Genomic DNA, 21,812 nt, shown 5'->3' with positions numbered 1-21,812 from the left:
TCCAGCTCTGGTAAAATAGGGCACTTTACTATTAACATGATTGCATGGGGCTGACGGGTCTCAAACACACAGAGGGGCCACAAGCACAGTAAATTTCTAACAACGGCTAATTAAACTCCAGCTCCAACTTTGCTCGATTGCATTCAGTACAACCACTATATTTATGTGTCAGTTATTGATCACAGACGACTGTAATCATGTAATGCACTAACACTCATGAAACTGCTGGAACATCAATTATAAAGCGATCTTTAGGGGTTTGGAGCAGGAGAGGTGGAATTTAAAGTGTTTGTGTATTGAGTTGGGGTCTAGAAGTATAATTTAGATTTTTCTTTCTGGGAGGATTAAAGACTTGGCTTGTATGTTCTGAGCGGCATTTTAATCCTTTTTAGGGTGATTAAGGTGAAAGACAACAAAGCCTCCTTTTTTTGCTGCTTCCTTGGCGTAAAGCATGTTATTTTAAGCAGCATCCTCAATCTCTGCCTCATTGATGTTGGTGAAGGACAGATGGGGTTCACAAGTTTCTCTCTCCCCCAAATGCTAAATTATATGTGCACATTTTTTGATGACAAAAAAGTTGGCTTATTTAATTTAGTAATGATCATCTCTCCAGATGATTAAGTTGAATTAGCAACTAATTATATAACTTTTTTGCTCGTGTTCCTAAAGACCTCACTCATGCTTGAACCTTTGGTTTTATCCTCTTTTTCTTTGGAAGGGGGTTTTAACAAAAGGACAACCTTACATACTTGTTTGACAAATTCTGCTGGGCATCCTGTCTCGAACTAGAAAAACTCGTTTGTAGTTCAGCGTGATTTGTCTCTGTGATTTCCTGTGTGTGGACAAGGTTTCAGCAAGATAAGAGCAAAGCCCTGAGTTGATAAGAGACAGAAAAGGCAAAGCTCTGACAGAAAATTGTACTGACGCATGTTTTTCACTCACATAACCAGGCTGTGAGAAAAGAGACCAATGACATATTTAAATGCCTTTCTCCTTGTGCAGTTTCTCTTAACATTCAAGGACTTTTTGGTTGTAGGGATTTAAAAATGGGCTACACATTTATAAGCCTTTGAGAATAAATACAGCACAAGTAGCCAGATAAAGATTTAAGAAGTGTTTTAATTGAAAAATTATGTTGAATGCAACATACGTTATTGAGGCTGAAGTAACGTTTTTTTTCTGTTTATTAGAGTGTGTTAAAGGACATAAACATTCTGCTTTCAGACGTACAAGATAAAGGCTTAAAAGTCATATAACATGTGCCTCTTATTTAAATAGTTGGGCTCAAAAGAGGGGTAAAAGCAAAACATCCCCCCTCTGGGAGAGGCAGCTCAACCAGTGATGTAGCTAAAAATTTCAAGGGCGAAAAACAGCTCGTGTGGATCTGTCACTGTTTAGGCAAACAATGACTTATAGCTAAAGATTTTTATTTTGTCTTCTTATCTCAATGATATGTTTGTTTTTTTCTTCTATTCAGATCACACATCAGGTTTCACCTCCGAAAACCAGTTGATAACACGTCAACAATGCATCAGCTGACATTTCTGAGGAAGGTTGCAGGTGACAGCTTAAACATGTCAGGTGTGTTACAACATTCTACTGTTGTTGTCTGAATAGAAGAAAAAAAAAACCTAGAATAATAACTTGTACAAACAGCGCCCCCTGTTGGCCAAACCTGAAATGACATGAAGCACATCTAATTTGAGCCAAAACTTGACAGATTTGGATAGTTATGTTAATGTGTCTTTTATACGATGTGTTAAAACACAGCTTCTCTCTTTCTGATTCAACTTTGCATTCTCACCAAAGAATGTTTAATATTCTATGTTAGATTACAGAGATTTGATTTCTGCAGGATAATCTGCATATGTTTTGCTTCATTCATAATAACAGTGATTCCATAAAAGTTCTTATTCCCAGCAAACATTAATATGACTGACAGGAGCTTTGTTCTTTCTTTGTGCTGATATAAAGATGTAAGTCAGTAAGTCAGAAGGCAGAAAAGGATTTTTGTCTGGAGCCTTAGGTTGTCAGGTTAGTCTCATAAGGGCTCATTTCTAATCCCCCTCTTGGCCTATAACACTTGGTTCTATTTCTTCATTTTTCAGAGGTAAAGTGCCCTTTTGCTTTTAGTGGTCAGCAAGTAGTGGTTCTGTGAATGGGCAAACAAATTCTGATTAATATCAAAGAAGCAGACTCGGACAAAGGCAAGTCTCAGTCCACTTCAAGTCGACCAAATACAAAGCAAAGGACACTGTGGATTCAGCGCACGGCATCGAGGGAAAACACAACCAAAACACACATGTGTTTGGGGTGCTAGCTGGCTCTGGATGGGAGGAATGGATCATGGTCAGACGTGGCACCCTGTTAAAGTTCTGATAGAAATCAGATCAACCCCAGACTGCTAGGATCTGATGCAGGTTCATGTTTAGCTGTTATTTGGTAGAAACCAAAGTTGTCCTGCGCTGACCAATAGATTAGAGAACCAATAGACGAATTCTCTTTTTGTGTGTCTAATATTCTGTAATTCTTGGTGCAGCGCCACCTCTGGTGGAGAGTGGAACATGTTATTTAAAAGGTTCAGTTCATTTGAGTATTGCTGTGTGAACGCAAACTCAGTCTGGAAAACGTTGCACCTCCCAACTGAACCAAGTCCCCAGTCAGACTGAGCCTAGTGGACTATCCTGGTAGGAATGCACCCGGAATTCATTTAAAATTTTTCTTTACTAATTCATTAAAGTTACTGTTTACATTGAAGTTTTTGATTTAAATATAACAGCATGTGAAATAAAGATAAAAGGACAAAGCTCTTCCAAGTATATGGAAAGATTTATGTTTGCTTGGGATGTTCCCAAATTTTGAGTGAGCCACCTCTTTTCTGAACACTCTCAGGTTCATAGCCAAGACAGTTTAGTTTTAGAAAACCAAAGATGTTTTTCTACTAGAAAATCAACAACACTTGACTTTTGCAGTTGTATGAATGAAGCAACTTTATTTACAGAATTTTATTTACAGAAAGGATGGAACACCTCTCACTGATATCCTAAAAAATAAAGAGTTAAGATCTCAATTGTGAATGGAAGGTGGCCACATATGTTTTCATCTGTGATTGGATTCAGTGGCTAGAAATACAGCTTTTATGCCATGCAGTCAAACATCTGATTCAAAATTTGTTATTATAAAGAATGAAACTATTTTAAAGAGTCAAGCCTTCTGTTAGGCAGCATGTCCCATTAAAGTGAGCTCAATGTTAGTGCTAATTAACTGAGTGCAACTGTTACTGTTCTGTGCAGCCATTTTGCCCGAATCTGTCCTATAAATGATAATGCATCTCAAGAGACATCCTGCTATAATAAAACCTAAAATCACCATAAAAAAATTTGAAAAAATTACAAAAACATGCAGCCAGTCCACAGAAAATAAGGCATGCATTAGGTATCACACATCATAATCAAAATGAAAATGTCATGGCCAGGAAAATGAACAGTAGTGCGGCTATGACATTAAAGCGCCATCCTTTTGGCATATAGAAGCCAATCTGCACAACATTCTGCAAAAAAGGCTCTTAATATGTCATTAAGAGACATTAGCAACATGACACGGGCCGCAGATGGAGCCAAATTACACGCCAATTAAATGCCAGTCGATGAGCTGGTAGATGAGTGGATGGGGATGAGTATGGAGGCTTTAAACGTGCCGTCATGCATTCTAAGTTTATTTCCCTAAAAAGGTGAAAAAGTGAGAGGCGTATATGCATGATGAGCCAAGCACCAAACACCTGGAGATACTTATCATGATGCATGTCTCTGTAATGGACATTTAGCTTCATCAGGCCAGACACGGTGGATGTAGCAACCCTTTAATGCACGGGGCATGAGGCTGACATCATTCCTAGTTTTTTTTTTTTTTCTTTTTTTCAGGCAAAGCACGGCGATGGAGGGTAAATGAAGGACCACCTACTTAATCTGTGGAGAGAGTATTTACTTAAGTCAGGCTTGAGGGCCAGCTCGTAGGACGGTGGCAGATGGCTCAGGTTCTGGAAGGATCGGGACAGGGACAGGTCGTAGGGCTCCGTCGCAGAGGTCAGGATGTTGTTCATCCGCTGGGGTCTCTCTGCAGGAGACAAGGAGGGGAAGTGATGCACTGCAGTCAGCACACAGAGAGAAGGATGGGGGTATACACAGGGTTTTTTTTTTTTTTTTTTTATTGAAGAGAGCAACATAGGAGGGGAAAGTGATGCCGCAGGAAATGTGCAAGACTACAGAGTAATTTCTAATGTTTGACACCTTGTGCTGGAAAATAACTGAGCGGCTCCCTCTTGGCATATTTGCTCCAAATTAAACATTTAGAGTATGAAGAACATGAGTGTAGGCAGGGAGTGTAATTTTACTTCGAAATATGTTTTGCTCAAGTCTTAGAAATAACCAATGCACTGACAGGCCACTGTAATGAGAACAGGTTTGCATGTACAATGTGCAGGCCTGATAAAAAAAAAAAAAAAGCAGAAAAGAAAGAAACACTGAACTGTATCTCTGTTTTTCTATGCTATGTCACATTTTGTGCAGCTTGTTTTGAGTTTACCACTAACACATTTCTCTGCATTGACCCTGTGAGATATTTGCAACCACAAAAGTCCTTTAAATCCAGGGCCAGAGGCATTGCCACCAAGCTGTCCTGAGGTGAATTTCACAGCTGTGTTTGTCTTTCTATTTTTCACAGTTCCTACTGTGACTGGATTGGTCTGAATAATAACCCCGAGGCATCTGTGCATAACTCAGCCTCATGCCACGGAGCAAATCTACATTTGGGGATGCATGCAGAGGATGTGGAAGCATTGGATACTTCAAAACCCAACATCCTCACGAACAAAGAAACAACTTCTGATCCAGCGTTCTAATATTAAGAATCAAAATTTTCTTCAAAAATGACAGATGAGTGAGATACAACATCAATGTTACAGCAAGGGGGAGCCAGGATGACTGGCCATGGGGGATACATCATCCCCACCATCTGAAAAGTGGAACCAAGCCCTGAGTTGGAGTATATTAGCTGCACATAGGACAGTGGATTTGTTGGACTCTCCCAGTTAAGGGGTCATGGCCCTAGTTGCTCGATTACCACTGGCACCACTGTTGCCTTCACTCCCCACATCTTTTCAAACTCATTTTTCAGCCTTTGGTGTCTTTCAAGCATTTTATATTCCTTCTTCCTTATATCTAATACTGCTGCCATCACCAGTATATCAGTCTGGAAATCAGGACCTTAGCTCCGTCATAGTTCACAAGCTTTGGTGTAAAACCCCGTCTTGACCCTGTACTGCCATCACAAAGTCGTTACTCGTTCTTGTAAACAATTTCAGCTACCTGGTTATAGCATTCCATATAAGCTGTACCTGCCTGTATCTTACACTTTGCTATGTTGACCTTGGCTTCTATCGCTCTAATGCTGTCTCATGCCTGTGCAGCCGTGATCCTTAATGTAGTTCTGGATGTTTGTCATTTTTGATCCTGGATGGTGGCTCTAATGCTAACTAGCTTCTCACCTCCATTTGGGATAATTATAACACACCTTTTAAAAAAAAATTAGTTAAGAGTCCAAGATTATAACAGCTAAAATTGTTCACCTTTAATGGATTGAGGATTGAGATGTCAGCGAATGCTTCATTTAAATTTAGTTTTATTCTGAAAAGTATGTGAAGTTAATGCAGCAAGAGGAAGCGGTTGATATCAGGGCTGAAATATTAGGATCACTTATTAATGCTTACAGGTCAGCATCCATTGATGCACCTACCTGTTAATTTTGATAGATGCACCCAAACTTTTGACTTACACTATTCACAGATGAGGTTAAGTACATTCAATTTAGGTACCCAGATAAACTCAGTGCATTATGGAGCCAAACACAGAAAGTTTGCTAAGGATTTAAAGATTTTAAACCCTTCACCAGAAGAGCCACTGACCAATAAAACAGTGATAATGATGATCCATGTTGAAATGTTTTAGTTCACAAGCAATGGCATACAAAACTCTAGGTTTTAGTCACATAAAGTAACTTTATTCTAAAAGTGGGCTGTTTTTAAAAGGGACTCTGTTTGTGTTGACAAGTTATTGCATCAACAAAACTGACTAATCTCACTAAGCTCAAGGCTGAAAGCCTCTGGCGGCTCAGTTTGGGATATCAGTGTGTGACACTATTAAAGCTCCCTGCACTGCGAGGGGCTCCCGTGGCTTCAGTATTTGGGACGCCCAGTCATGGGTCAGGGCTGGGATATGAGCAGGGACTCTGGTGCTGGATTTATAAATAGGACTGGGTGACTGCTGCAGCAAGGAGGACAGAGAAACATGGCACTGAGGAGCATATGGTGCAGAAGAGAAACACTCTGCAAGTCTGAAAGTGTGTGGTTTTGTGGGTGAGATAAGGTGAAAAGAAGGAGGAAAAATAATGCGTGAAGAAGAGATTTTGAGATTGGGCTAAAGGTCATGGATTGTAATGCAGCAGTGTGAGGTTTTGTGACTGCAAAGGATACAAAAGCACTTGACAAATAAAGAAGAAGAAAAATAAAATGACTTCCAGTGTGCAGGAAATCAGTTTTGATCCCCACTGTACTTGATACATGTTTAAGGAAAGATAATGGAAAAATACACATAAGCACCACGTGTATGTGTATCACTTACCGTATCTCATTTCTCTGTGGGCTAACAAATCCAAGTGAGAAAAAAAAGGATCAATAACAGGAATGTGTACAGGATGTTTTAACCAAAGCTTAGAAAATAGAGGTTGCCCTTGGATTATGTTGCTAAGGGTTAACTCAAAGTCCAAAAGAGCAACTCTTTAATTATACATGCAGGCTATGATCCTCGTCCGAAGCTAAACAGACTTCAAAAGTGCTGTTTGAAGAGTTTCATTTAGCTCTGAAAGCACTTTTGAAACCCATTTTCCCTGTGAAAGGCTGTCCCGTTTAAGAGGCAGCTAAGCACAGGCAGGACGAACTGCAGCCCTCCATTAATGATGAAAAAGTTTGTAATAATGACTCAATGACAATTTCTTAGCTTAAGCACAAAACATTGCCATGTTCAGAACATCACAAATGAGATTTTTCCTGCATTAACTGAACCCAGATTCCCTCTTTTTAGTTGCAAAACGGTGCATTTCACTGCTATTGAAATGCAGGAGTAGTGACGCATTGAAATATTCACTTTCACAGAAAATCACATTTAGAGAAATAGATGGGAAGCTATGACAGTAATTTGGTTTTTAATAACTTGGACAAACTGCACAGACAATCTGTTGGTTATTGTACACTTTCCTAATTTTCCTGTGAGAGATATCTTTTGTCTCTGCAATTGGAAACAGTCTGTCAAGACATTTCTTTGGCTTTTGAGAGAGATAATAACAAATGCATTCTGGAGTCATTTCAGGTCAACTATCACCATGAAATCTTGCAATAACTGAGCTTATTACATTTTCTTTAAATGAATTCATGGCTTATTTTGCACCACACTGCTTCAACTGCCACTTGTGCAGGACCATATTGATAAGTTTTCTTACCCAGTTTAGGTGTGAGTGCAGTCAGATCCAGGTGGCTGTGCTGGTAGTCATGGTGGTGGTTCCCTACCAAGACAAGAACAAATAAAAACAAAACCGGGTTAAAAAAGCCTTAGGTTAGACATGAAACATCGAATACTGAAGGAAAAATACTAAGTTTCAAAAGACTAATGCTACAAGCTTCTCCTTTGTGTGGATTTTCAACATTAAAAGGCTCTTTGCAAAACAATCTTGCAATACACCTAAGATCATGAACATACATAGAAATATCAAGATTGACTCATGGCTCTCAGATTTGGACCTCAGGTTGGTGTGAGATTAGTCTTTGGAGCAGTGTTGGTTGTCATTATATTTGCCCTGCATCTCTTTGCTTCACTTTGCCCACTTCTACAAAAAATTAATACAGTCAAACTTCCAACAAAGCTTATCTCAATCACAACTTTTTATGTTTATGTTCAAAACAGTGAAAAGAGAAATTGTGCAGGCTATTAAAGTAAGTTTTCAAACTATCTCTGACTTGTTTAGATGGCACACTGACGTTTCTTATGCACATTTCTGGAGCTGTCATGGGCTTACAGCATCCCGAGGCTGAGAAACCAAACTTCACAACTTTTTTTTTTTTCCCAGCCCAGGGCAACACATGGCAGCTGCATTTTGCTTAATGGCACCACGCCATCAACTAGCAACTGGATATCAACACAATGGCTGTTTCAACTCGTACCATGGCTAATTAAGCCAATAAATTAAAAAGATCATTATTGGAGGAAGCAATGAAAATAAATAAATAAAAAAAAGTGACAGAGCAAGTGACAAAACAAGCATCAACATACTGACTTTTACTGGCTGGAAAGAGCTCAGGGAAGAGACAGGATGCAAGATGGATGCTTAATTGGCCACCTTTAGGGAGACATGTGCCAAAGCTCAATAGGGGCACTTTAAGACTATCATTTCAAGTTCTGACACAATCACCAACCAAATAGCTTAAAGCTAGTGGTATATGTACCACTAGTGGTGTCCCTGCTTCCTTCAAGAGACACACTGAAAAGTTTTTCTGATCTCAACCTGTTTACTAAAATGCTTTCTTCTCCCGTTTGTCATAAAAACTAAACAAATAGCAGCATCCCTCTGATTAGGCTAACAGAAGCTAAAAGCTTCTCCACTTGTCAATGTTAAGATGACTTGTAAGTTACCAAAAAAAAAAAAAAAAAATTATATAAATTGTGTACATATTGTTTTACTTACTATACTGTTTATGTGTGTGGAGGCCAAATCATTTAAGTTACAAATGGCTCAGCTAAAGCTGTGATTGAGAACAATTAACAAGCTCCTGTTAGGAAATGCAACATATGGATAGAGGTGGAAAGAAGGTAACATGTCCTCTGCACCATATAACCAACATGTGAGAGGAACTCCATTGGGGTCAACTTGAGCATTGAAATATTTTTAAAATAGTTCTGATCTCAAGTTCCAATTTTCAAAAAAGATGACAAAAATGTTGATCTTAACAGTCTGATAAGTTATTTGGTTTGGAAGAAGGGTAAATGATTGGTTTCTCCTTGCAGATCTGTAGAACATGAGGCCGAAGAGCTTGAAAGACAAGGGGGGATACATCGCTAACTTTGTGTAGATCCACCACAACACACATGCATTCAGTTACACAGGGCAGGGATATCCAGTGTCAGTCCCTAAGGGCCACCATCCTGCAGGTTTTAGATGTTTTCCTCCTCCAACCGACCCAAGTTAAATGGATCTCCTCAACAACTCTGTTCAACTCTGTTAATGAACTATTAATCTGAATTAACACTGATGCAGAAAGCATCTAAAATCTGCAGGACAACGGAGCTCAAGCACCCGAAGCCGACTTTCCTGGCATCTCTCGGAAGACATCCCCATCCAAAGTATCAATTACTAATGTCCTGGTACTAAAAACTCCAGAACCCCCTCAGATCTTCTTTGCGCATGCTCTTTTGTCTCCATGGGGAAGCAGAGAAGTGCTGACCCTTAATCTCTTTATGAGTTCAGTAAAACAGGCTGTGCTATGACAGAACCAACTTTCCTGTCCATTCAAGTGAGGCTTTGCGGCATCTCTAAAAATGAAAGCTTTTATTTGTTCTGCGTCTCAAGTGGACTGTAAACTTCTCCTGCTCAGTTATGAGACTGTTCCTTCAATTACAGAGTCCACAGTCTTGTACTTTAGCAAAATGATTGATTATAGCCTCTTTAAACAGGAGAACAGAAACAGCTGCACCTTGCAGTGATCCATCTCTGCTCTGAGTCATTTGATGTTGCAGTAATACAGTTATGTGTTGTTTGGCTGGTTGAAGAACAAAGACCTCCATCACTGAGCTGCAGTGGGAGTTCACATAATTCAGTGAAAATATTGCCTTTATTCCATTATGTCTGCTCTTTTTGAACAGTATACAAAGAGCGTAATAGTTGTACCCAATTTGCATTTAAATATGTTCATTTTTCATCCAACAAGAGCAATAAACACAATAAGAGGAGCACAGTGACGGCCTGAAACCATTTGTATGAGTTCTTAAGAAAGTGTTGAACTGACAGTTGAGTTCTTTTTTAGTTGAAGATCGGTGTTTGTATGATGATGATGCTGAGGTGACACTTCAGAGAAATGTTGAATTTTGCAAAAATTCAGACATAAATATGTTTTTGGAATTGCTTAAGGTTTTGGAATGTGAATATGTATACAGTTAAGAAAACATAAGGAGAAATGTGGCTCTTATCCACTCTTGCCCTGTAGCTGCACCATGCTTTCCAATCACACAGGATGGATTAAGGGACCAATTATAGCAGCAACAGAAAACTTGTCTCAGTTACCCCACTGTATAATTGCAGAAACTGCTTCTTCCTGCAGCACAGAAACCAACATAAAATCCACAGTTTGAAATGCATTACACATATGTTAAAGTTCAAAAGTTTATCACCCAGTGAGGTTGCTTTTCTTTGGGGTAATCTCTGGTTCACAGCTTACATGTGTGGGATCCAGTTATATTTATATGCCATTTATTTGAAAGTTGTTGGTCTCGTGCTGCAGCAATGACACTCAGCTGAGCACACGCTGGAATAAAATATGTACTTGTGAAGAAGATAAATTAAGAGGAAAGAATCTTTATTTAATAAATTCTAATTTATTTATAATCTTACTTAAAAACACATTTAAATAAAATAAAGCAAAGTTAAAACCAGTTTAAATGAAAGAACAAAATGTACATTTTATATAAATACAGCTTTTAAATAAGACAACTTTTTATAAATTCAGAAACATCAACAGAATTAAAAGTTTAGTCTCCCAGAAAGACCAAGAGAAACTCATCCATGCATTCATCTCCAGTAGACTGGATTACTGTAATGGTCTTTTAACAGGACTTCCTAAAAAGAGCATTAAACATCTGCAGCTCATCCAGATGCTGCTAGAGTTTTAACCAGGACTAAGAGATCTGAACACATCACACCAGTTTTAAAATCTTTACACTGGCATCCAGTCATTAATAGAACAGATTTTAAAACCCTTCTGATTGTTTACAAATCCCAGAATGGTTTAGGCCCAGAATACATCTGTGATATGTTCAGAGAATATAAACCTAGCAGAGCTCTTAGGTCCAAAGACTCTGGTCAACTAGTTCAGACCAGAGTCCAGACTAAACATGGAGAAGCAGCATTTAGCTGTTATGCTGCAAACAAATGGAACAAACTGCCAGTGGAGATTACATTTTCACCAAATGTAGACATTTTTAAATCCAGGTTAAAAACATTTCTTTTCTCATGCGCCTATGCATGAATTCTGCACGGTAACTTTTAACTTATTTTGCTTTTAATTATTTGAATTTGATTTATGTTTTTATAATGATTTTATTTTTGCTATTTATTGCTGCCTTTTAGTGCTTTTTAACACTTTCTTTGCACCACCTGTAATGCTTTTAATGTTTTATGTTAAGCACTTTGAATGATCTTGTAAATGAAATATGGTACAAATAAACTTGCCTTGCCTTAAAGAACAACGGTTTAATCCGGGACAGTAATGATAATAAAGTTTGTTTTTATTCTGTTCTTTTCTTTGTTTTGTGGATACATTTGCGTTTGTGAAACTAGGAGAAAGGGACATGAAATTGTCAAAGTGAATGGTGTATTTTGGAAATTCGGTAAGGTAATCCTTTTTTTCTGACACTTACTTTTCTTTTCTGTGAGAAGAAGAAACAGTAAAGGTTTAAATGCTGGAACATATTTGACAAACCTAACTTTTCTAATGTACAGGTCTGACACCCATTTGCCAGTGGTGTCGATTACCAAATTTATAATATCTGTTGTGTAGTATCACATCCACATTGATGGTTTGTAAATCATGAAAAATAAACAACTTTAAAAAGTTGTGTCTAACTTGCGGTTAACTTGTTAGCTGTATGTTGTATTGCTAGCTGTGTTAGCATCTACGGCTTCTGTGGTCAGACGTATCATGCTAACGCTGCAATTATTTGATTCTAAACAAGCTTTTCTCCCATACTTCTTCTTATTTTATAAAACCAAAATGATTTCCAGGCTGGGGATGTGACAGTGAATTGTAAACCATAGCAGTGTTGGTGGTCTGCCAGGGCATGAACTTGCTGTTTGAAACTGAGTTCAGACTCCACTCATTTGGCATGTACTTGCCTCATAGGGGTGTTTACTTATGCTTACATTTTACACTGACTTTTATGTGGAAATTTTTTCTTTGATTCTCTGTAGATCTGCAGCAAAACCTCATACAAAAATCAGGCCATCAGCTGCTTTATGACAGATTATATGTGATCAAGGGGTCTACATACTGATGTAATTTAATTTCCAATGTTAAAATCAGGTTCCAATTTGTAAGATATATACTAAAGGGTAAATGTAATTATTTCACTGATTGGTTGCTTGCTCTTGCATATACTTTGCATGAATTATGCATCATCGTGTACATGTTGATGTTTTCTATTTCCTATTGCTGAGCAGCAGAAAACATTAATATCCATGTGCACAAAAGGTTGATTCATTATGAAACTACACATACAGTTAAGTTATTGCATATATTTATAATTTTAACAGAATAGAGCTATAAGGTTTAAGGGGCTTAAGTTAAAGGTTTAAACTGTTGTTGCTGCTGTTTTCACTTTTTTTCTTCCTCTCTGTATCAGTTTCATCATCCATACCTGAGAAGTCAGCATCCTGAATCTGCCTGACACTAAGTGAGTTGTGAAAAGGCACATACCTGAGTGTTAAAACATAATGGAGCAGCTCTCGCTGACAGCAAAGTGAGCCACTTGGATTGATGCTGCCAATGCTGGCAGCTCTGTCACAAATGAATCGAATGCTTCCAGGTTCCAGCTGGTGGACAGAGGGGGATCCCACTGTGACCTAGATCCATTTTAAACACTTCGCTCTGGGGAAGCTGATGGACAGACGCTGGCTCTGGAGAGAGCCCATGCTATGTCATTATGCTGGCAGAGTTTTGAGGTACCATGTGGGCATGGTGGGATAGATCACCTCATTTTGCCCTTGTGCATACATTATGTGTGGGTGTGACGGAGAGGCCAAGCAGAAATATTTAGTGTTCCTTCTCTTCTGAGGTACTTCTGAGATGGGCAGCGAATCATAGAACAGCACAGCACCTTAGACTGTGAGCTGAAGTTATTATTCACCTGTGGGACACATGGGAAGGTAAACTTGGTGCATTAGGCTCCCACTACATTTGATTATCCTGAAAATAAATATTCTGGAACAACTCAGAAAATGAAAGTTTTTGTCAGGTATTTGCTTTTGAACGCCCAAAGCTTCCTCAGAACAGTCCAGAGCCCTCCCGCTGACATTGGTGGAAAAAAAATATTACTGCGTACCCAAGAGTTTGAAATGCATGACCGCAAGATCAATAGCTCACAGATACAACTTAATAAGGTGTGGGAATGAGATATTAAGTCATAGCCGTTACTTTATTTGTTGCATGACCACAGCTTTCAATATACAGTGAGATCAAAGAGCATGAGGGGGTCCATTATGTTGTTGGAATGAATAAATAGAGGCATGCAAATGTATGTCTGCATTCTGAGCAGCTGAATTATGTGGCTTATACAAGCTAACATAGAGTGGGCAAAATATTCTGATTTTAGTCCTTTAACGGTTTTAATGACATGAATTTAAAATGTTATCACACATGAACACCAGAAAATGTGAAGACAATTTGGATCTGGGTTTTCTCGTTCACATGTGAATATGACAGCGGGAGTGTTTCTGTTGGAGAAGAATCTCATGCACAAGCACGCTGACAAAGGAAGATAATGGACTGGATCTTAAAGACAAAGTTTATTTTTAAAGCACATTTATCTTTGAGGGGTTTTAGCCTATTTTGGCCATTGTTGAATACTGACATCGCCTTTTCATACCACATAAAATATGTTTATGTTTGGTATCACAATTTCACCCCTTTTCTTTTTTCTTATTTCTCCTTTAGGTTTAACACATTGGGACCAAAAATACTCAAATCTGAATGAAAAACTTAGCTTTTAAACCACTATCATACAATTTTGTCTGTTTTGTAAAATGACAGACAAGTATGGCTATATTCAAAGAAATGCAATGCCTACCCACCCCAACTCACTTTTACTTTTGGATAAATATCTTGTACTATTAAATTAAAAACATCACGTGATCCATTCACTCCGGTGCAATCATAGACCCCTGAGGGTTGAAAACAATCGCAGTTTGACCGAAGTGCTGCACAGAGTGACTGGAAAGAAATGGAATTGACAATATCAGTATCAAGTAGTCAACAAGACATGTCACTATGGCTGTTACAGAGACTATGATCCATGACTGAAAAGGTTTAATCACTTCTGCCCATTAACCTGGATTTAGGAATATCCAAGAGGAATTAATTCATAGACCTCTGTGCTTTGGATGGGGGATGAAGGTGTAAAGATTCAGACAGGTTAGGTGGTGCCATGCCTTTGAGATTCTTAAAAGCAAATAAACGCTGCATTTTGTAAAACCTTGCTGGCTACTGTCTATTAACATCTTTGATACATAGAGAGGTGGAAAATCCATCCCCAAGTTATCCATTTGTGGCATAACACATGCACTGGGACCAATTAGTGTTCTTCACTGGGAGCTGGGGAACAACAATCAACAACGATAGCCACTATTTACCGAATGATTCAAAGAAGGTTCTACATGGTTTTTGTTACCAGAGTGGTGCATGGCACTGTGCATGAACTAAACTGGCTGAAAGAAGTCAAATATGATAGAATAAACCAATTTTTATTTTTTAAACCGTTCCGTGACATATCTTGCAAATGCTAAATAGTACATTTCAAGTAGGTAATTACCTTTATTCTGTGTTCCATTCATATAACCAACCAAACACGAGCCAAGAACTAATTAACATCAACTGTATGTTTTTATTTAAAATGATAAACTACGCATTTATGCTTATAATTTGTTTTCTTAATATATTCATATTTAAAAATTTGCAACGCACAGAAGGCAATGCTCTTATTTTTGTCTACAAATAAACATCTAAGAAAAAAAAATCTTTTTTTTTTTTTTCTCTTTGCTGATGACAAATTAGTTTATTTTCCACCTTATAAACTGCATCCGTGGAGTAGACAGTTGCTTATTTTAACTCTGGAAAAACAGCAGTCAGACAAAAGATAATACATTATGAACAGGGAGAAGTCATCCATACCAGCAGAGTCTCTGAGCCTTACCAAAGCGACGTCATGAACTTCAGTGGTGCCCTCTCGTGGAGAACAGCTTCTGGTAGTCTGTGAATTACTAACAAGGATAAGCACAGATTTATCTGATGTCTTCTTCGATATGTCAGAAGTAACATCACACAAAGCTGCCGTTATCCTCGCCGTGGAACATCAGACTCCATGAACCATCAGATGGAAAGCTCGGCTAGAAGCAGACGAATCGGCAGCTAAGGGAGGAACCAGGTTAGGGTTCTAAAAAAAAAAAAAAAAAGTCTTCTGGTATTTCACCAAAAATACATAGATAAATAAATAGATCCAAAAAATCAAAGCATGAATTCTAATTCATGAGTACAGTCTTTACACATAGAAACGCTGGCTACATGTGCAGAATTAATTTTACCTGATTTTTCTGGTTCAGGCTCACAACCTAGGCTTAATTTATTATGTTAATTTTTATTCAGAAAAATAGATAAGATAAGATAAGATAAGATGAAATAATGAGCTTCTAGTACAATGATAAAAATATTCATGAGAGACAGTTTTCGTAGGTTTATTTGACATTAAAGTCCATCCATGTAGACGCAAGTGTCAAACAGTCAAACTGTATGCAAGTCTGTGCAATGTTTTGATATCTGACCTTTTCAGGCCCCACCAGTGCCGAACATCGAGATCAACACTGCAGTGAGTCATGATGCAACTTCCACTGAGACACAGTCAGAGTGGAAACTACAGGTAACACCAAAGGCTTTATCTCATGAAAATAAACAAGTATGAGAGCTTGAAGTCAATATTTTCCAATTATTTTTGTTGCCATGGACTTTAATATGATTACACCAATGTGGTGTCCTAACTTTTGTGAAAGAAAATAGATTTTGTCCTTTGGTGTTAACAATGGTTTCAACCCAGGGCCATTCTCCAGCATCTGTTTATGCTGTTTATGCTGTTTTGCTGAACAGGATCAAATCCCACATGACAAATTTATTTTCTGTATCCTTATGTTTTTTGTACAACAAAACTATCTCAGAATTTTAAATAAAACTACATTTCGTTTCAGTCTTATCACAAAATACAGCATGTCAAACCTAAGAAAATACAACATTAATGCACCTTTGGCTCATTTTTAAGAGATAATGTTTACAGCTTCTATCCATCATTTCAATATGTGAAGATTATTTACTGAACAAAGCTCTTGCAGAAAGCAGATAATGATAAAATGCGGGTGTTTTAAGGCTCGTGACACAAACAAAACACAATGTGCATCAGAAGCAATTACATGAAGACACATTAAGCATTGCAGGAGCATCTTCTCATGTTTGGTGTGAAGAAAAGGCATCCAAGTATTCCAAAATGAATTATCTACCAAGCTATTTTCTATAATTATGCTCTGTTTTCCCATAATTACATTGGTTGGATAGCATAAAGCAACTGTTGATAAGCAGGCTGATGAAGCGATTAAATGAAAGAGAAAAGACAGACTTTGTCAAGACACCACAAACTGGAAAATTACAACCAAGATCTTTTAATGACTTTGTAATTGCAAGTCAAGCTCAGCTGCTCATTGGCATTTAACAGAGAGCACAAAGAATGCTAACGTCTAATGTTTACATCGTTTACGTCGTTCACTCCTATTTGGAGATGAACTGCACTTTAGATGCAGCTAATTTGAGTTCATTTGAGTTCAGTTTGAATTTATAGTGAACTATAAATTGACCCTGAACAAATGACTCAGAAATGCTTCACATTTAGTCACCAATGTGCAGTTTGACACCTATAAATTGGACAAAAGAGGAAGCCATGTCCAGCTCAGTGATTTAGTGCATTTTTCTGTTGTTTGTCACTCTTACTGGCATTTTTTCAGTTTTTGACAGGTCTGTATAAGAGCTGAGATGCCCCCCCCCCCCTCTCCTTGAGGCAGGAGAACTGAGGTAACTATCTTGGCACAAGGGGCCTCTGAGGCAGAGGATCTTTGTTTCCCCAGTATTGATTAAGAATTGTGTGTCACGGCTCCTGCACCCATCGTGCAGGAGTGACATGCTTTTTTCAGGCCTGGTTTCCCCTCTGAGGATGACCTTGTGACTTCCTAACAGAAATAAATGAAAATGGAGGCAACAGGAAACACTGTTTCAGATACTTTTCTCTTTCACAACCAGTGAGAAAATGTTAGGGATATAAACTGGATGTCTGATAACAATACAATAATCAATTCAATGAATAATGTTGTGTTATTTCCCAATATAACTCTATCATGATATGATTTTAATTTAATTCAATTCAGGATACAGTGATCAATAAGAGATGAAATCACATTTTGATTTAACACAATCACTTTCAATCATATCAAATCATAAAAATCAACTAAAATACCAAAAAAAATTTTTTTCTGAGCTTAATCAGGGATTTTTTTTGGGGGGGATATTTACCTTCAACATGTTCACATCATTCAAAAATAAAACTGGAAGAATAAATCCCTGTTTGTAGATATTAGAGCAGGATATAGTGTAAACCTTGCTCCTATTTATAGCCTCAAATCTCATTTTTTTATACTTAGGTACACTAAACAAGTTAAGACATTGTTACATATCACATTTTTCTCATCAGGCTAAAATAATGTTCAATATGTTTGATTTGGATTGACGCGATTGGGTCATTTAACACCGAAACAGTGCAGATGTAGATTAATTCTATAACCCCTTAAAACCTGACGCAAGGACAAAAGGGGAAAATTCTAATTACTTCAATCTGAAGTATTTATTTGGGCCTTTAATCAATAGAAAAAAAAAAAAAAAAAAAAAGAGAGAGACAAGACGAGGTTCACTATGAGACTGACTTTCACTGGCTGGAGGGATCTCAGAGAAGAGACAGGATGCATGATGGTGAAAACCTGCCAAGGGTTAGTAGTGGAGCTCTAAATGCCAGAAATATATAATTTATTCAGCTGCTTCGTCTACTTGGAATAATTTACAAAGTGATCTGAAAAGAGCAGAACTCATTTCATAGGGAGAGTTTTGATGGCTTGAGAGGGAAACTCCCTTCGTCATTGTGACTCTTTCTAAAATCTTTTGCATAAATCATGACCTGACCTATCAGAGCAGACTAAGCTGTTTGGAGGAGGGTCATCCTGTCTTCTTGTTTTAATTTATTATTTTATTTCTAATGTAGTAGCTAACAGATATGGAAAGAAGTGGACTTTCAGAAAGATTAATATAAGCTTCTTGAGTTTAGGTTCTTCTTTTTTTGTTAATCAAAAACTGTGATGAGTATTTACTGCTATCATATGTCCTTTATTCCAAAAGAGGCAAACTTAACCTTCTGGAAGGAGACTAAAATGGGGCTTGCATCAATCTTTCACTATTTACTGATAATCAGAGAACCTTATCTGGAAGCTTTTGGCTAAGTGGGTGTTATTTTACAGCTGTTTCCGCCAGTGGAGCATCTCTTGGCTCAGTGCTGCATGCCTTTAAGAGGCTTTGTCTCCTTCACATCACTGCCACTTTCACAGAATTAAAGGAACAAGCATGCCTTTCTTCCCTGCCTCATGAGTAACGTGTGATGATTACAACAGATAATTACATCTATTTACATACAAATGTGATTGATACTTGTCCTACAGAGTTAAGCTTCCTTAAGCTGCTGTTGCAGCCGTTTGCCTCTGATCTTGTTATGATCTATCCATAATATTTGGATCCTCATTTTGAAGTTACCTAATTAAATGATCATTGGTGACAAGTAAACAATTGCTGATGATTCTAATTAACGACGGCTGAACGTCGAAGCGTTAGACGCGGCCGCTGCATCTTACAGTGTTTATTAGAAGACGTGATTAATGCAGCATCATACAGAGTGAGAGTTTAGATCTGTTTTTTCCCAGTGGCAGACTCTGAATGACTTCAGCACAACATGCAAAGAGGCCGTAGGCTTAATTGATTAGGTGCTGTCATCCACAATATCGACCGCTCTCATAAGAATCTCAAATGAACACTCTGATGATAATGCCAGCACTTGTTAAATTCTGAGCACTGTGGGACTTTTGGAAATGTCAAGACAAACCCAAATGATTTGAAAACAGCGGGACCTTTGTAAATAAATAGAGCAAACCCCATTTTTATTCCAGCTAGAAACAATATCTTGATTATGTATTTATTCAAAGATATAATCAAGATTCTGCTCTTTTTCCCTGCTGTGCTTTTTAATTTCCAGAGGCCCTGCCTGAAGCCGCAGGGTGGAAGTGTTGAGAACATTTGCTCCCCCCGTGTGGCCTCATGTCAAACATGCCCTGTGGTCAGGTTGCGCCTCAACAGGTACGCAGTCAGACTGCTTATTAAAACTTGGGCTCGAAGCCCACAGAGCCCCAGGATTTAACGTGCCTGCAGCTTGCCAGCGAGCTGCAGGTGCAAGGTGTTTGCCAAACAACTCTGGTTGGAGGTTTCACCTCCGGTCAGAGTGAGCCTTCATTTCCTTTGACATACTCTAATAATCTTGAGTCACATGGGAAGTTTCACACTAGTATTGTGGTACACCATGACCTTTGAGGAAATATCAAATGTCTGTAAGATCATTTTATGTAGTGTATCTAGTGGTTGAGGCTCAAAACTGTGGTTTAATACACAATTTCAACTAAACGTAGCCTGACCAGGTTCTAAAATAACTGTTCAAACAAGCCAATCAAATCTTTTTCATTATCAGTAATTGAGTTTTTATTCTTACAGCCCCGAGGGCTACAGTATACACATACATGGAGTCATTTTCAGAAACTACCAACAACTACCACTAAACCTGGCTCCACATTCCCATCCCTGCCCTCCTCGACTGTCTCCAAGAAGTTAAAGTTTAGTTTCCTCAAAATTTTTGTTCATCTCAACAAAAATAAAACAAAAATCCTTCTCGTCAGCTCCAAATCCACACTTCAAAATCTGACAGTCTTTCCCTCCGCTTTGATAACTCCACTGTTCACCCATCCTCTCAGGTTAAGAGTCTGAGCGTCATCCTTGACAGCACTCCTTTACTGCTCACATCAACAGGACCACCCAGTATGCATACTACCATCCCTGCAATCACTCACCCCCAACAGTACTTCCATACTTGTCAATGCACATGTCACGTCTCGCCTTGATTATTGCAATGCATTGCTATATGTTCTGCCACATTAGTCCCTCCATGAACTCCAACTGGTCCAGAACACAACTGCTCCTATCATCTCTAGAACTCCTTCCACACATCACATTTCTCCTATTCTTAAACATTTCCTCTGGCTTCCAGTTCACTTTTGCATCCAATTTAAAATTCTCCTAACCTTTATAATATTGCCACAAGCTTGTTCCCTGGGGTTTAGCTCTAGATGTTTTAAGTCTAGCCAAAACAACTATAACCTGTACATTCATTGTACTTTTCTAGATATCAAATTTACAAAGAATAAATAAATACATTTTTAACTCAACTTTTTGCATACATATACACAAATTAGCCAAAATAAATTCTTATGCTTATTGGCAACAACTGAATGTGTTCGACACCAGTTTTCCAGCTACCACACAGTTTCTCTCAGTGAAACTGGTAATTATACTATTATTATACATGCAACCTGCTGTAAAAGCATTTCCCACAACAGTGTGATTACAGTCATTTTCCCTCCTCTAGAGGTAAACATATGTATAAAGGATAACAACAACTGCACACCTACAGTGACAAGTAACTATGCAGCAGCCCTTTTATGGAGCAGGTTAATTGATTCACTTCTGAGGGATGTCTTTTTATATTCTGTGTCCACAGTGGTTGGTTACCATCCCTACGCTCAAAGCAACCCCCACAGTCCTGACTGCGGGAGGGACTGCTAATTATACAACTGAACTGGCGACTTACTCAATAGATAGCTAGTAAAAAAAATAACATTTAAATATTATTTATGTTAGTTTTCAACTGCATTATGTTGTAATATATTTTTTAGACCAGAGGCTTATGGGTGCTGAAGATAACATATAATAAAAACTGATGCCGTGTCACATCCCTGTTTTAAACATCCCTGTTGAAAAGATTCTTTCTCACGTTTACAAGTGAGAACATGCTTTGTTAACATCTTTGAGGGACAAAGAAAATAATTCTCTGTCAAAATCTGAAAGACTGAGATAAGATTAGGCATAAAGAAAACAGTATGAAGGCAGTGAGGGGAGCAGACATGAAAGGGAGGCCTGAGAGAACAAACCTGTATGAGATACTGAAGTTATTGTCAGATTTTCTATCAGAGCTTTTGAAGAGCTGTATAGTTTGTACAAAAGGAGGGTCAGTAAAGAGATAAGGGTAGAATGGGTGATCTGTCAGAACACACACATGGAGAAATCCCACCATGCCAAACAAAGACAGTGAAAAATACAGAAGCATAGAGGTTGCATCTATACAACCTCCCCCAGATCCTCCAAGACATTTTCTGAGCAGGACATTATCAGAGAGGTGAAGATAATGAACAGATAAACAGAGAGAGACCTTATCTTGGAGGATTTGGTCTCACATTATCCATGACATTAACCTTTTAAGATCGCCGGACCCGGTACCAGG

At 38.2% G+C, this 21,812-nt stretch overlaps 1 protein-coding gene across 4 annotated transcripts in view; it reads right to left on the bottom strand.

The window, feature by feature from the left end:
- Positions 1-21,812, bottom strand: part of LOC121646422 (protein shisa-6) — a 93,185-nt gene that overhangs the window by 5,043 nt on the left and 66,330 nt on the right. Inside the window, exons 6-8 of one of the 4 annotated variants that reach the window (XM_041995375.1) lie at positions 7,549-7,611; positions 6,675-6,695; positions 3,961-4,113 (exon numbers count right to left, since the gene is read on the bottom strand). The exons of 1 other annotated variant lie outside the window; for it this stretch is intronic. In XM_041995375.1, coding sequence (XP_041851309.1) covers positions 3,961-4,113; positions 6,675-6,695; positions 7,549-7,611 — 237 coding nt within the window. The remainder of the gene's footprint in view (positions 1-3,960; positions 4,114-6,674; positions 6,696-7,548; positions 7,612-21,812) is intronic. 2 more of the 4 variants (XM_041995391.1, XM_041995383.1) reach the window with 2 other exon arrangements.

This window comes from Melanotaenia boesemani, chromosome 2 (genome assembly GCF_017639745.1).
Source record: "Melanotaenia boesemani isolate fMelBoe1 chromosome 2, fMelBoe1.pri, whole genome shotgun sequence".
NCBI lineage: Eukaryota > Metazoa > Chordata > Actinopteri > Atheriniformes > Melanotaeniidae > Melanotaenia > Melanotaenia boesemani.
Note: the sequence above shows the minus strand (reverse complement) of the source record. Positions and strands in the feature narration are given on the sequence as shown.